This window comes from Erpetoichthys calabaricus, chromosome 5 (genome assembly GCF_900747795.2).
Source record: "Erpetoichthys calabaricus chromosome 5, fErpCal1.3, whole genome shotgun sequence".
In the NCBI taxonomy this organism is placed as follows: domain Eukaryota; kingdom Metazoa; phylum Chordata; class Cladistia; order Polypteriformes; family Polypteridae; genus Erpetoichthys; species Erpetoichthys calabaricus.
The window spans coordinates 41,937,498-41,950,738 of record NC_041398.2 but is presented as its reverse complement, the minus strand read 5'-3'; the positions used below and the strand labels follow the sequence as shown (position 1 = coordinate 41,950,738).

General features: G+C 39.4%; 1 protein-coding gene across 9 annotated transcripts in view; it reads left to right on the top strand.

Moving 5' to 3' along the window:
• The window catches only part of dysf (dysferlin, limb girdle muscular dystrophy 2B (autosomal recessive)), a 311,739-nt gene that overhangs the window by 117,415 nt on the left and 181,083 nt on the right, over nt 1–13,241 (top strand). For 5 of the 9 annotated variants that reach the window (XM_051928467.1, XM_051928470.1, XM_028801468.2 and 2 more), the window contains exons 17-19: nt 3,276–3,311; nt 8,167–8,282; nt 8,418–8,531. In XM_051928467.1, the coding sequence (XP_051784427.1) occupies nt 3,276–3,311; nt 8,167–8,282; nt 8,418–8,531 (266 nt within the window). The remainder of the gene's footprint in view (nt 1–3,275; nt 3,312–8,166; nt 8,283–8,417; nt 8,532–13,241) is intronic. The other 4 variants (XM_051928469.1, XM_051928471.1, XM_028801470.2 and 1 more) reach the window with 1 other exon arrangement.

The following is a 13,241-nucleotide window of genomic DNA, read 5'->3' as shown; positions in this document are numbered from 1 at the left end:
TTCTTATTGCTCCCAGAACAGGGGAAACCTTGCATGGTTTAATTGTGGAAACTAACAGCAGCCTGATCCCCCAAAGGATTACAGTTTGCAGTGCGGAATGCACAGTGTCAGAAGAGTGGGGCGACACAGAGCAACAGAAGCACTCTTTGGAACTTTTATTCTTCAGAATACTCCCCTAAGTACTGCACCACAGGAAGACAAAGCTAATGCTGTTAACAGTTAAACAGACCCTCCAATGATCTTGTGCAATTTCTCTTTATTTCTTCTATTAGTTCTGAATAAAACTTCTCATCCTAATTCTAGGTTTTATTACCCCTCTTACCATACTTTTTCAATAACACTTTTATATTTTGTTTTTGTATCATCACTCTAATTTTATTACTTATTACTCTTTACCATTATGTTGCTTTAGTAATTATTCTTACATTTTTTGTCATGTGTGGTGAGCCTGCAGCTTCAATACTGAAGTAGATAAGTATACATAAATGTACCTAAGTGCTAGCATCCTATGTATTACAATGACTTATTAACGTGAAGAGTGAGGAGCGTGAAGCAGTGGCTCAGATCATCGCAATCCCCTCCATTACCTTCTAGTTGTTGTAAGTTGTTAAGTTGGTAACAGTAAATACTTTAGCTTCTGCTTATATCCCCAGGTATGCTGGCTTCTACATTTCTGATTATTTAATCTGGTGATATTTTTTTAATTAGCCATGCTGGAAAAAAAGTGACTTTTGATTTGTGTTTGATTTTGAGGTTAGTTACCTCACCTCAGATCTTCTTGAAATTCAGAAATCATGCTGCCCGTGTGTGGAATTCAGAGACTAAAAGCTTTGTCCAGCACAAACTAATTATGCTTGTCTCTTTCCCACTGGGGCAAAGGAACCATCATACATATGAACTTTTGTTATCATGTATTCACTGTATCTCACACCTTTATGCAGTAAAGTAATTTTGAAATCTAAAATGTGTAGTACTATTTTTGCCATATTTTGTTGACAAATGAAATACTGGCAATTTCATAATTTCTGCAATGTATTTCAAACTAAATACCTCAATGGTGCATGCACAATAAGATTACATGCATAAATAAAAATATAAAAAGAAAAAAGCATTAAAGGAGGAGCAAATTAAAACATTATGTGACTGTTGAATGTATTTGTATAAAAAGGAACCATGAAAATATCTTGATAGATAGATAGATCATACTTTTTACAGAATTTCAAGAAATATAGCCAACTACAGAAACCTCCTTGAGAGATCAGTCCCAGTCACAGTGAGGCATTATGCAGTCAACAGTAAAGACACTGGAGTATCAGGGCCCTCACCATGTATTCTACCTTATTTTCATAAATGCCTCCTTGTATATGAAACCATTTCACAAAACCAACCAAAGACGTACACTTTCAACCTGTTCTGAAGCTAGCATTTATGTTCATCCATTCAGACCATACTGATTAAAGTAAATAAAAAATATTAAGGATGATGGTAGATCACTATGCCAGTAAAAATTATATATATTCCTTTAAAACAAAATAATGGATGCACCACTCAGGGCCATCTTAACAGCATTGAAGGCCCCTGGGCAAAGCAATACACTGGGGCTCCTACCTACACAACCACTCAGCAAGTCACAGCATACATAGATTAGCACGGGGGGCCCAGTGTGCCCATGCATTAAGACGGCCCTGACACCACTATGATACAAAATGAGACACTCTTATCCAGCTGTTTGCAAGGACGGCTGTTTATGGTAAACTTTAACGAATTAGTAATATATTTATATATCTATATTTTTATAACTTTTAACATTTTTATGCTACATACCTGAAGATAATACAAGGATAGTACCAAGTCTGATACGTGTTCTCTTTTAGCGGTGGGGTATTTCCGATTTCTCCTACATACTGTAGTAGTAGGGTGTTGTACCAGGTTAGCCATTATGGATGCAATGAGAAGTCAAGCAAAATGGCAGCTCAGGCCCCTTCTTCAGGCAAGTTCTAATCAGATTATTTTATTACATCTTGTTTGAAGAAGGGGCCTGAGCTGCCTCAAAAGCTTGCATATTGTAATCTTTTTAGTTAGCTAATAAAAGATGTAATTTTGCTTGACTTCTCATTGCATCTTACATAATGTATAACATATTATATATTGTATATAATTTATACTTTAAAATTTGAATACTACGATACTTTATCAAAAAGAAAGAAGCCTACATGTTTTAAAGTTTAAGCAAAAACTGTGGTCATCAGAATAAAGCAGCTTTGAGTGCAGTCTTCCCTGCTGTTATGAGTGTGGGCAACCTTTGAATAATTTTGCACAAAAAAGGGTTTTGTTTATGCTAATACTACAAGCTGGAGGGAGAAGAATGTCACTTTGCAACCATTTTGCTTTCAAGTGGGGTTCCTCTATATTAACTGGGATTCCACATCTCACAATGAGGGACCTTGTACTGCCTCCTATAGGCCAGATGGTGTTTTGTTTTCCTGCCAGTCCTCTGTAGCTCCTATCCCCCCACTCTATTTAAGGAGAGGGACAGCCATATCTTCTGGATTTTGCATGGATGCTTGCCTTCTGTTGTCCATGGGAAGGCACCTTAAGGTCTACTCTGGCCATGCTTATATCAATTAAACTGTTTTGGTTATTTTGTCCCCTGTTAGTTTCACCCTTCTGACACTGGTATTGTAACTGATAGGGGGTTCCACTGAGCCCCAAACGCTGGACAAAACCAACATAAATACAGTCATGGGTTCAAATATAATGATTTATTCTTACCAGTTCCTTACATGCCCCTCTGGAATCCATTGTATAATATAACACTCAACAAGGTTTTCTTCCTTTTCCTGGATGACTTTCATTTGCCCATTGCCACTTCTTGTTATTTGACTAGTATCATTTTCAACTTGAATTTATTTTTCACTTCATAGGAATTTTGGCTCTGCTTCTCCATGGCTCAACATGGACGCTTTGATCAGACTATAATAATTAATTAAAATGGAATTCAGTGGCATATTTCTACTTTAAACATATAGGATCATACCAGGTGGAGAATTGGGTAGAGTAGCAGCAGCAGTGCATTCTGGGTGTATGTGTGTGTGGCTCACAAGAAGGTCTTTCCTTGTTCTTGCCTGTCTTACTAACAGAGGTTGAAAAGCCTAGTCGTATCTCTGGCTGGTGCATGCTAAGGATGCAGTCCGTTGTGAATTTGTGTTATTGTCTGTTCTATGCATCATTTACTCTTCTGTCTCCTAATCTCTCTCCATTTATCTGTGCTCCAGATGAAATGCCTCCAGTGACCTCCAGCCAAGCCAGGAGTACGTTCGGTATTTATATGTCTTTCTCCGCTGTTCCACTCATTCATATGAGACAGGATAGTAGTGTAGTTGGAAGTGGGTGGGCTAGAGTTATCATGCAATAATGACTTAAATGTGTTCCAAGCAGTCCACAATGCGTTTCATGGAGCCTTCACCTTTTTCAATGGCAGATAGATCAGGGCGTTGTCCACATAACAGTGAATTAGATTCCATATTTATAAAAAAAGATCCTAAAGGAAGCATGTACAGGGAGAAAAGAAGTGGATCATGAATGGACCATTGTGAAACTCCATACAGTAGATAAGAGATGCTGAGAAAGATGAAAAACTACTAAGGCCAACTGAAAAATGCTTCTGGGAAGATACCATCTAAATCATTCAAATGTATTCCACAAATACCAACACAGAGCTCAAGATGAGAAATGAGTATATCATGGGCCACTGTGTTGAACGCATTACTGAAGTCCAAAAGCACAAGAAGAACAGAATCTCTAGAATCAGTAGTTATTAACAGATCATCAGACTCAGTGCTCTTTTTAAATTTTTTTTACTTAAATAACACCCAAACAAAAATGAGATATGACATGAACCAACAGGTGACCAGATATGCTGGGACCTCAAACTCCAACCAACCAGTTTCTTAAGAAGAATCCAATTCTTGTTGTTAATTAAATCTGCTAATTAATTCCATTGCCTGTTGCTGCTCTCTTTCTACCACAGGAGACATTTCCAAAGCTTTTGATTTTCTATTGTTTAACAGTGCCATCAAAATGTTTTATGGACCACAGCCAATCAACATTACTGAGACTTCACCATTCTTAATTTTCAGAAATTGTATGATGGACACATACAGTATGTTTGACTTGGTTTGTACGTCATTATTGATTGTCTGCTAATTAGAAAAAAAAGAAACAATTAAGGGGTCTGATTCTTAAATAGCAAGCCTAGTAAAAGGAAAGGAAAGGAAGTTACTGTAATTAGGTGCCAAAACACAGAAAACAGTGAGAATGAAAGCCTGCAGCTACTGCAGCCCTCCAGGATCAGAACTGGACACCCCCGCCTCAGCCCCACAGGTACACTTAAGCACCACAGTAATAGTATTCTGCGGTGGGCTGGCGCCCTGCCCTGGGTTTGTCCCTGCATTGTGCCCTCTGTTGGCTGGGATTGGCTCCAGCAGACCCCCTTGACCCTGTGTTAGGATATAGCGGGTTGGAAGATGACTGACGGACTGACTGTAATAATATTTTATATTTATCCAGATGGGGCGGCACGGTGGCGCAGTGGGTAGTGCTGCTGCCTCGCAGTTAGGAGACCCAGGTTCATTTCCAAGGTCCTCCCTGCGTGGAGTTTGCATGTTCTCCCCATGTCTGCGTGGGTTTCTTCCCACAGTCCATTGACATGCAGGTTAGGTGCATTGGCGATCCTAACATTGTCCCTTGGTGTGTGTGTGTGTGTGCCCTGTGGTGGGCTGGCAACCTGCCCAGGGTTTGCTTCCTGCCTTGCGCTCTGTGCTGGCTGGGACTGGCTCCAGCAGACCCCCGTGACCCTGTAGTTAGGATATAGCGGGTTGGATAATGGATGGATGGATTTATCGAGATGTATCATATCAAATGGGAATCAATTATGGGCAGATGAATGGACTAAAGTCACCATTCTGCCATGTTCTTACTTTATTTCTTTCTGTCTTTCTTTCTTAAGTGGTAAATTGAATACACTGTACAATATGCAGCAGCAGTGCTTACATTGTATGCAGTAATGGCTTTTATGCAATGATAAAGTTTGTTATCTTAGGAGACATAACATTTCGCTACCTGAATCTATTTTATTCTCATGCAGAATGAGATAAGCAGATAAATGGTTAAATCAATGCATTCATTTGTCTTGCTTTGGGGAACGTTTTCAGCTTTTATGGGAACAAAGGCATAAAAAAGTTCTCTGTGAATATGGAACCCAAAACCTGATCCTAAAAGGCTGCATTGTCAGCAATCTCAAGTTTGGAATAAGCGCTATTAACAAATAATGGAAGGCAGTGGGTGTCCCTCTTTCAGGATTTGTTTATTCAGGACTGGTTGCCCTTAGGAGTTCAATTCAGTGATATTTTTTAATAAGGTCTGTTCAAGAAGTAAATTTGCATGGTATTGCTCATTTTTGTTGTTGGTATTAAAATTTATTATATTACAGTGTAGGGCCATTAAGCCGGCGGGCCAGTAATCCACAAATTCGCTTAAGCTGCGCAAAAAGCTTGGATCCGAATTTATTGACACTATGGATCATACGTACCTAAACATGGCCTCTCAAACACTCGAGACAGGTGTTGACAACTGTCATTTTGGCATTTCGAATGTCCGTGATTGACATGCTATGCACTATCGCGGATTAAATATTTAAATGCTGGTTTATAACTTCAAAGAGGTATTTATAGAAGATTAGTCTTTTATTTATCAATAAACAATAAAATAACTTACAATGAAATTCAAATATTAATCTGTTTTATCCACGCTGAGTGTCAGCGTTATGGAGGCCGCCATTGTAACCGATTCACACCTTACAATGCTACAAAGTTAATCCGCGGTAAATCTGAAAAAAATCGACACGTATTTAAAGTATTATTTATTTAACCCTAATCTGATAAAACTTGAAATTGTATAAATATGACTCACAAACCCAACGTATATCACTTCAGTTTCTGAATCTATAGCAAGCACATCATATTTCTTTAAAAAATTTTACGCCATGAGTAATAAACGTAAACACGCTTCATATGATGTTCAGCAAAAGCTGGATGTCATCGAAATATGCATTTAATATGCAGCACGCAATATCGCGATCGCAAGACTACGGCGCTACTTTCAAAATGGCGATTCGCGGGTCAACACGTGAGAAAGGATTGTGACTCAAAAAACATTTATTTTTCCATTATTTATTGTAATTTATGCATTATCAAAAAATATTTAAGCCGCGGACCACCTAAGCCACGGCTAAGCAGTTTGGACACCAATCACTGCGGCTTAATGGTCCTACACTGTAATTTGTTGATTTTTTTTGAGCTGTGAATCCTACAGTAACAGCTAGAATATTTTCTCAACACTTTAGTATTAGAAATTGAATTATCCTATCTAAAAGTATAAATAATAATAACTTGATTCAATTTTTTGCACATACTGTCATTCATGACAGATGATACCTCAAAGACCTCCTTGTGAACAATATCACCAAAGCCAATCAGAGGCCTGCACCACCAAGTTGAGTAGCGGAAGTGTAAAATGAGCTGATGAGCTGAGCAGAGTAAAGACTAGATAAGTGCTTTAGAAATGTACATCAACAGTGCAGGGAAAGGAACATCAGGGTGTAGACTTAGTATAATTCAGTCACACTCTTGCACCTTGGCTATATACAATATTTTGGTTATAAAAATAATAATGAGTGAAACAGATGAGCTTCAATTTTGATATGGTTTTGCAAAACAGATGCTAAAATTCCTGTTATAGGCGATTTCACAATTGCAAAATATGAGACTCGGCAGGGAGTTTGCAGTTTGAAAGGTTTCTTTTAGGGTGGAAAGCCTCATTCACACTTTTGTGTTTACTTGTTTTCTTGAGGGTAGCTGAATAAACCAACATAATCCATAGAATGTTAATAAAATCAGTTCTTTTTGTGCTTCTTGTTCACATCACTGAGGAAAACTGCAATTTTTCTTTTTTAAAAACATGTAACATACTACATATTTTTAGCACAGACGCACAGTAAAAGGCACCATTGTGTACACTGCTGTATTTTCTCAACAGGAAAACACAGTACACGAAAGGTTGCTGCAGTCAAATCCCCACTCTAGCTGCTACCTACCAACCGCCTCCTCTTAGCTGAGGATACGCACATTTCTGGTGATTTTTTTTTTACCAAATGACCAGCAGATGCTTGCAGAATTAATACGAAAACATATCCAAACAGGAAACAAAACATTTTTCTTCTTCTGTGAATGGCACGATTTTCCCCAAAAGTTAAGCACAATATGCATTTCTTTTTATCAAAGTGAAATACTGATTTTTGCTGCAAATTCAATTTTGTGCAAATCATTTTGCTCATCATTAGTTATGTATACGAATAGAGATTTTTTGCCGTTAAAAGCCACTACAGTGTACACAGCCATCTGTCAAAAATAAAAGAAATGGTGTTCTTCATAGGAGTAAGAGGAATTCAATTGAAGTTGAATAAAAGATGACAACCAAAAGAAAGACTGATTGTACATCTAAAGAAATACTTAATATAAGAAATACTTCTTTAGAATGCACTGTAATAATTTTTATTTAAATATGAGAAAAAACAAATAAAAGTTAATGACAACATTTTAATTTTATTACTGCAAAAATGCATCTATTTCACATTTACTATTATGTAACAAGACCTTTACAAACACTTCTTTGGGTGTTCATAATAGTTACAAAGCAACACTAAAGTGTTTATTCATCTCTGCAATGTGACTGACTAACAAAACCTCACTTTGCAGAGGTCTGAGGTGGCTTAACTGAGACACATTTCTCTTGATATTACCTATTTAGTATAAGATCTATGAAGTCATTTTACCATCATGTTAGTACGGCACACTGCACAGAGACGAATAACTAATCTACTGATGTTTTATACAAGTATTATGAGGACCAAAAAAAGCCTTCTGTTAAGGTCTCGTTACATAAGGGGAAATGAGTAATAGATGCATTTTTGCTGTACCTAAAGTTAATTATTACATGCTAAAGTTATTAGCAATTTATTTTTTTGTTAGCTAATTCTTGATGAGAACTAGTGGGAAAGTAAACGATGACAGCTCTCACACCTCTTCTCTGATTGTTTTGACCTCACAGTGGATGACAGTCTTGGCTTCCTGCCCACATTTGGTCCTTGCTATGTCAACCTGTATGGTAGTCCACGAGAGTTCAGCACCTTCACTGACCCCTATGAACACCTAAACCTTGGGAAGGTATGTGGAGCTCCTTTTAACTCACAACTGTCTGGAAAAAAAAAACTGGAAAATGAATATGTGCTCCTGTTTTGTTTTTTTTTTACTTTTTAAAAAAAAAAGAAAAAATGTTTTTTATTTTCTTCCATTTCCCAGGGAGAGGGAGTGGCATACCGAGGCAGAGTTCTCTTGGAGCTGGACACAAAACTGGTGGACCACACTGAACAAAAAGTGGAGGATATTCCTTCAGATAATTTATTAGTTGTGGAGGTGAGAATTTTGTTCTTTCAGGGTTATATACTCTAAACAGCTTACTGCTAGATTATATTGTATGCTGCAGAAAAGCTATCTGAAGCATTTTCATTCTGATCAATGGAGTAATGTAGGCAGTGGCTTTATCATCAAACTTGTCTAAGACAGGTTGAAATCTAAGTAAAAAGTGTAGACCTCAGTGTATTCAGCATCACCGTTTGCAGTGCACCTTCTATTGGAATGCATTTAGTCATAAAATGCATTGCATTTTTCATACCAACAGCTGGTGCTTCACAAACATTTAATAATAAATGCATTGCCACTTTCATTTTAACACATGGCACATCACAAACATTTATACTAATAAAATGAATTGCATTTTTCATTCCAACAGATGGTGCATCATAGACATTTGCAGTAATAAAATGCATTGAATTTTTCATTTCAACAGATGACATATCACAAAAATTTGCATTGATTAAAATGTATTGCATTTTTCATTCCAACAGATGGTAAATCACAAATGTTAACACTGATTTTACAAATTCCATATGCAATAGCGTATAACAACTGGATGGACACACAGATGCACAGGAACATTCACAGACACTTCTCCTTTTATTAAGAGCAATATTAGCATATAACTGAGACACCTCATATAACAAAGGAAAAAAGCCTGTGTAAGAAAACAGTTATTCACAGTTAAATAGTGTTAGATCCAGCTCTGTAGGCATTACAGTGAAACATTCATCCTTCTCCAGCTTTGTTTGACAGGCTTTGTTGTATGAACCGAACTCTCAATATAACTCAATGTAATTATCAAGATATATAAAGGATTCTTCAAATTTTTATAAATAAACCAGTCCTGCAACATCCTTCTCTCTGCTAACATCTGACTAGCTCCTGACAATTAAAGTAACTTTGGAATCAAATTTAAAATGTTTAGTATAGATTAGAAGTTATTAATCATATACAGTATGACAACTATATGTAAAACTAAAAACTTTGAATGGTGTTAACTAATAGTAATGCATCCACTACACAACTTCCTGCAAACACACACTCATAAGGTTGTCAGCAAGTGACTCAAAGGCCTTGCTCTGCATGGTTGGTCTTTTTTATGGCAGCACTGTAATTAGTCACTTAATCACACTTCATTGAGATATGAATATTGATATGGCTACAGTCTTGCAGACAAATGTATGTAGTGCTGTGCAAATAGCAGCATTTTAAAAGCATTTTAAAAATATTCTAATATATTTACTTAGGATATTAGATAGCTACTGTAAATATTGTCTATTGTTTATGTATAGTCAGTCAAATAGTGACACTGTCTTAGAATAAATTTGCCATCGCTCTTGAAAGTCATAAAAAACAAATAAAGGAAGGGGGCATCAGGACGGTATCTGGTTGTAAAAAATTGGCCTCTAATACCTTCAAGACTTGAGAGTACAACTGTCCCTTAAGTTAACTCAGAAAAGTAGCAGAAAAAGAAAGAAAGCAAAAGGGAGCACCATTAAAAATGCAGTTTCAAAATGTGGTTTACATGGTGTGACAAGAAAGAGTCCAAGACATCACAAAGGTTTGGGGCAGCCACCCATATATTGTTTTTCCCGGCTGCAAAAGTTGAAATAAGTAGCACGATGTGCATAGAACAGAGTCCAAAACAGAACTGATCACAACAGACAAAGATGGAGACTTTAAAGACCTGTATGGGAAGTGACATCATCAAAAGGGCTGGAATCAGAAGTCATGTTGTCGGGACCGGAAGTGACGTCAGCAAAGGCCCCGGTGCCGGATGTTATGTCAGCGAAGGGACCGGCACCAGAAGTGATGTCTTCTGAGGTGCTGGAACCTTGCAGGATTTCCCGGGAAAGGTCTGTAGGGAACTGAGAAAGACGGTCAGCGCACTCCGCTGCCCCCTGGTCGGATGTTTTATTACAACCCTTTAGCTGCCTCCAACTTGCACGTGTGTGATAAGGCCCCCCCCCCCTCAGCCCAGGCCAATCGGGTTGGGTGTCCTGCACCAAGAGGGCATCAGTGTTGGCGTGGAGGTAGCCCTTACGATGAATTAGCGAAAACTTGTAAGGTTAGAGGTCAAGAAACCACCTAGTGACCTGTGGATTCGACTCTTTGTGAAGGGCCATCGACACCATCAACGCTTTGGCTCAGCACGGCCCCTAGGACTGTGTACGAAGCGTCCATCTCAAGAATAAAGGGGAGAGAAAAATTAGGAGCTTTTAATACAGGTGCTGAAGTAAGAGCCTGTTTTAAGTCACAGAATGCAGCGTCCGTCTTGTCAGTCCATACCACATGATTAGGAGCCCTGTTCTTTGTTAGATCAGTCAAGGGCGCCGCTCTCTCTGAAAACCTAGGTACAAACCGGCAGTAGCACCCAGCTAATCCAAGAAATGCTTGGACTTGCTTTTTGGTTCGTGGGCGGGACCATTTTAAAATGGCATCTATTTTTGAACACTGTGCTTTCATGGTACCCTGTCCCACCAGGTAGCCTAAATACATCCAAACATTTCTTTGGATTGATACGAAGCCGGGCTTCCTCTAGTGTCCTCAATACTGCTGTGACCTGTCATACGTGTTCCTTCCATGTGCTGGAATAGATGATGACATCATCCAGATAGGCAGCACTATGTGCATTATGGGGGTGGAGCACTTTGTCCACCAGACACTGGAAAGTCATAGGAGCCCCATGTAACCCGAATGGAAGGACATGACACTACCAGTGTCCGCTAGGGGTGCTAAACGCTGTCTTGACCTTCGCGGAGTCTGTTAAAGGAATCTGCCAGTACCCTTTTGTCATGTCAGGTGTGGTCAAAACTTTTGCTTGGCCAAGCTTATCGAGGAAGTTGTCCACGTGATGCATTGGGTAAGCATCAAATAGGGAGACCTCGTTAAGCCGTCAGGCTTATTAACCAATACGATTGAACTGGACCAGGGACTATAACTTTCCTCTATCACTCCTAGCTCCAGCATTCACTTTGATTTCCAGTTCCACTTCTGCTTTCTTTGCATCAGTAAGTCTATAGGGGCACTCTTGGACTATAACCCCCGGTTCAGTCACTATACCGTGCGCAATCAGGGAGGTCCTTCCTGGTTTTTTACTCACCACCTCCGAAACAGACAGGATAGCTGATTCCAGCTCCTGCCTTTGTCTGGCAGTTAATTCCTCACAGAAATTAAGGGTGTCTGTGTGAGTAAAGAATGAGTAGGGCTGAGCAGAGGAGGGATCAGGTTCCCTTTCCTTCCACGGCTTCAGCAAGTTCACATGATAAACCCGCTCGTTTGGTCTACGATTGGGTTGTTTCACCAAATAGTCGACCAATCCTTTCCTCTCCTTAATTTCATAAGGGCCTTGCCAATGGGCGAGTAGTTTAGAATGGGAGGTGGGAACTAACACCATGACTGGATCCCCCGGATGGAATTCTCAGAGTGTCGTGCCACGGTCATATTAGCGGGCCTGACAAATTGACATTCTGGACAAGAAATACAAAAACAGCGAACCTTCGCGTTAATTCCCAGCCAATAAAATCGAAGCTTGATCCACTGTAAAGTTTTTTCAGAGCCCAATGGCTTCCAAGGAGGTGGGCGTGTGCTAATTCACAAACCTGCCGCCGGTAGGCTCAACAGTTTCCGGACCTCCCCCCCCATGTTCCATGACCCAATATAATAGATAATTTTCTATTACAAAGTGAGGTCCCTGTGGCATGTGCTGATGTGTGCGTTGGCCATTGATGAGGACTACTGCATTCTTTGCAAAAATTAGGGAGTCATCATTCCACTGCTCTCTTTTGAAAGAAGCCGGCATTTTCCTAAACTGAAAGTGTATCTCGGAGAGAGGGTCTGACCTGACCTCAAGGGGCAGGGATTCCTCTCGACTCGTCGAGGCCCAAGTTTTTATCGGGAATAGTCAATAGTTTACCCCATTTGTTATCAGACCAGTCCCGCCTCAGAATCACTGGAAAAAGAGGATTAGGGTGGACCACCATGGGAAATTTTTTTACCAATCCTCCCTGACTGACGAAACATAGGGCAGTATCGTACATGCAGATTTCTCTGTGTACGCATTTTATACTGGTCTTTTCTTTAATTTTTTGTTGCGGTAAGATATAGCGGCAATCAACAATGGAAATGTTGCTGCCAGAATCAAACAGGGCTTCTAGTTTATAACCATTAATGACTACAAGTCCCGTATTTGATAATGTCAGAGGGTTGGCCAGAGCGCAAAAACCATCTCCCACCCTCCACCTACATCCCGCCTTGTTCCTGGGTAAGTTGCACGTATGGTGGCCTGGGAACTCAGAGACAGGATCCGATTTATGTGGAAGAGACTTATTTTGTTAAACATAATCTCTAGGAAATCCACTAGAGGACTGTTTTGCTGTCCCAGATTTCAAAGCTGGCATGGGTGGCTTTATAAGCTGTATAAGCTCTTCCATAGAATGGAACTGGGGATAGCCCATATTTTACTGGGACCGTAGTCTAAATGGGCAGCTCAGCTCTCTCCTCCGAGAGAGCATAATAAGCCCTTTTCGTTTCATCCCCAGAAACCAGCCTATGTCTGTGTGTTTCTTTCACATTCTCCACTTGGTAACTTACTGACCTGGGTTTGTATTTTGGGAACAGAGCCTGTACTGAGTCCTTCCTGACCCCCGAATGCATTTCCCCCTACAGAAATTCTGCCCCGGTACTTTTCTATCTGGTTTCTTATTA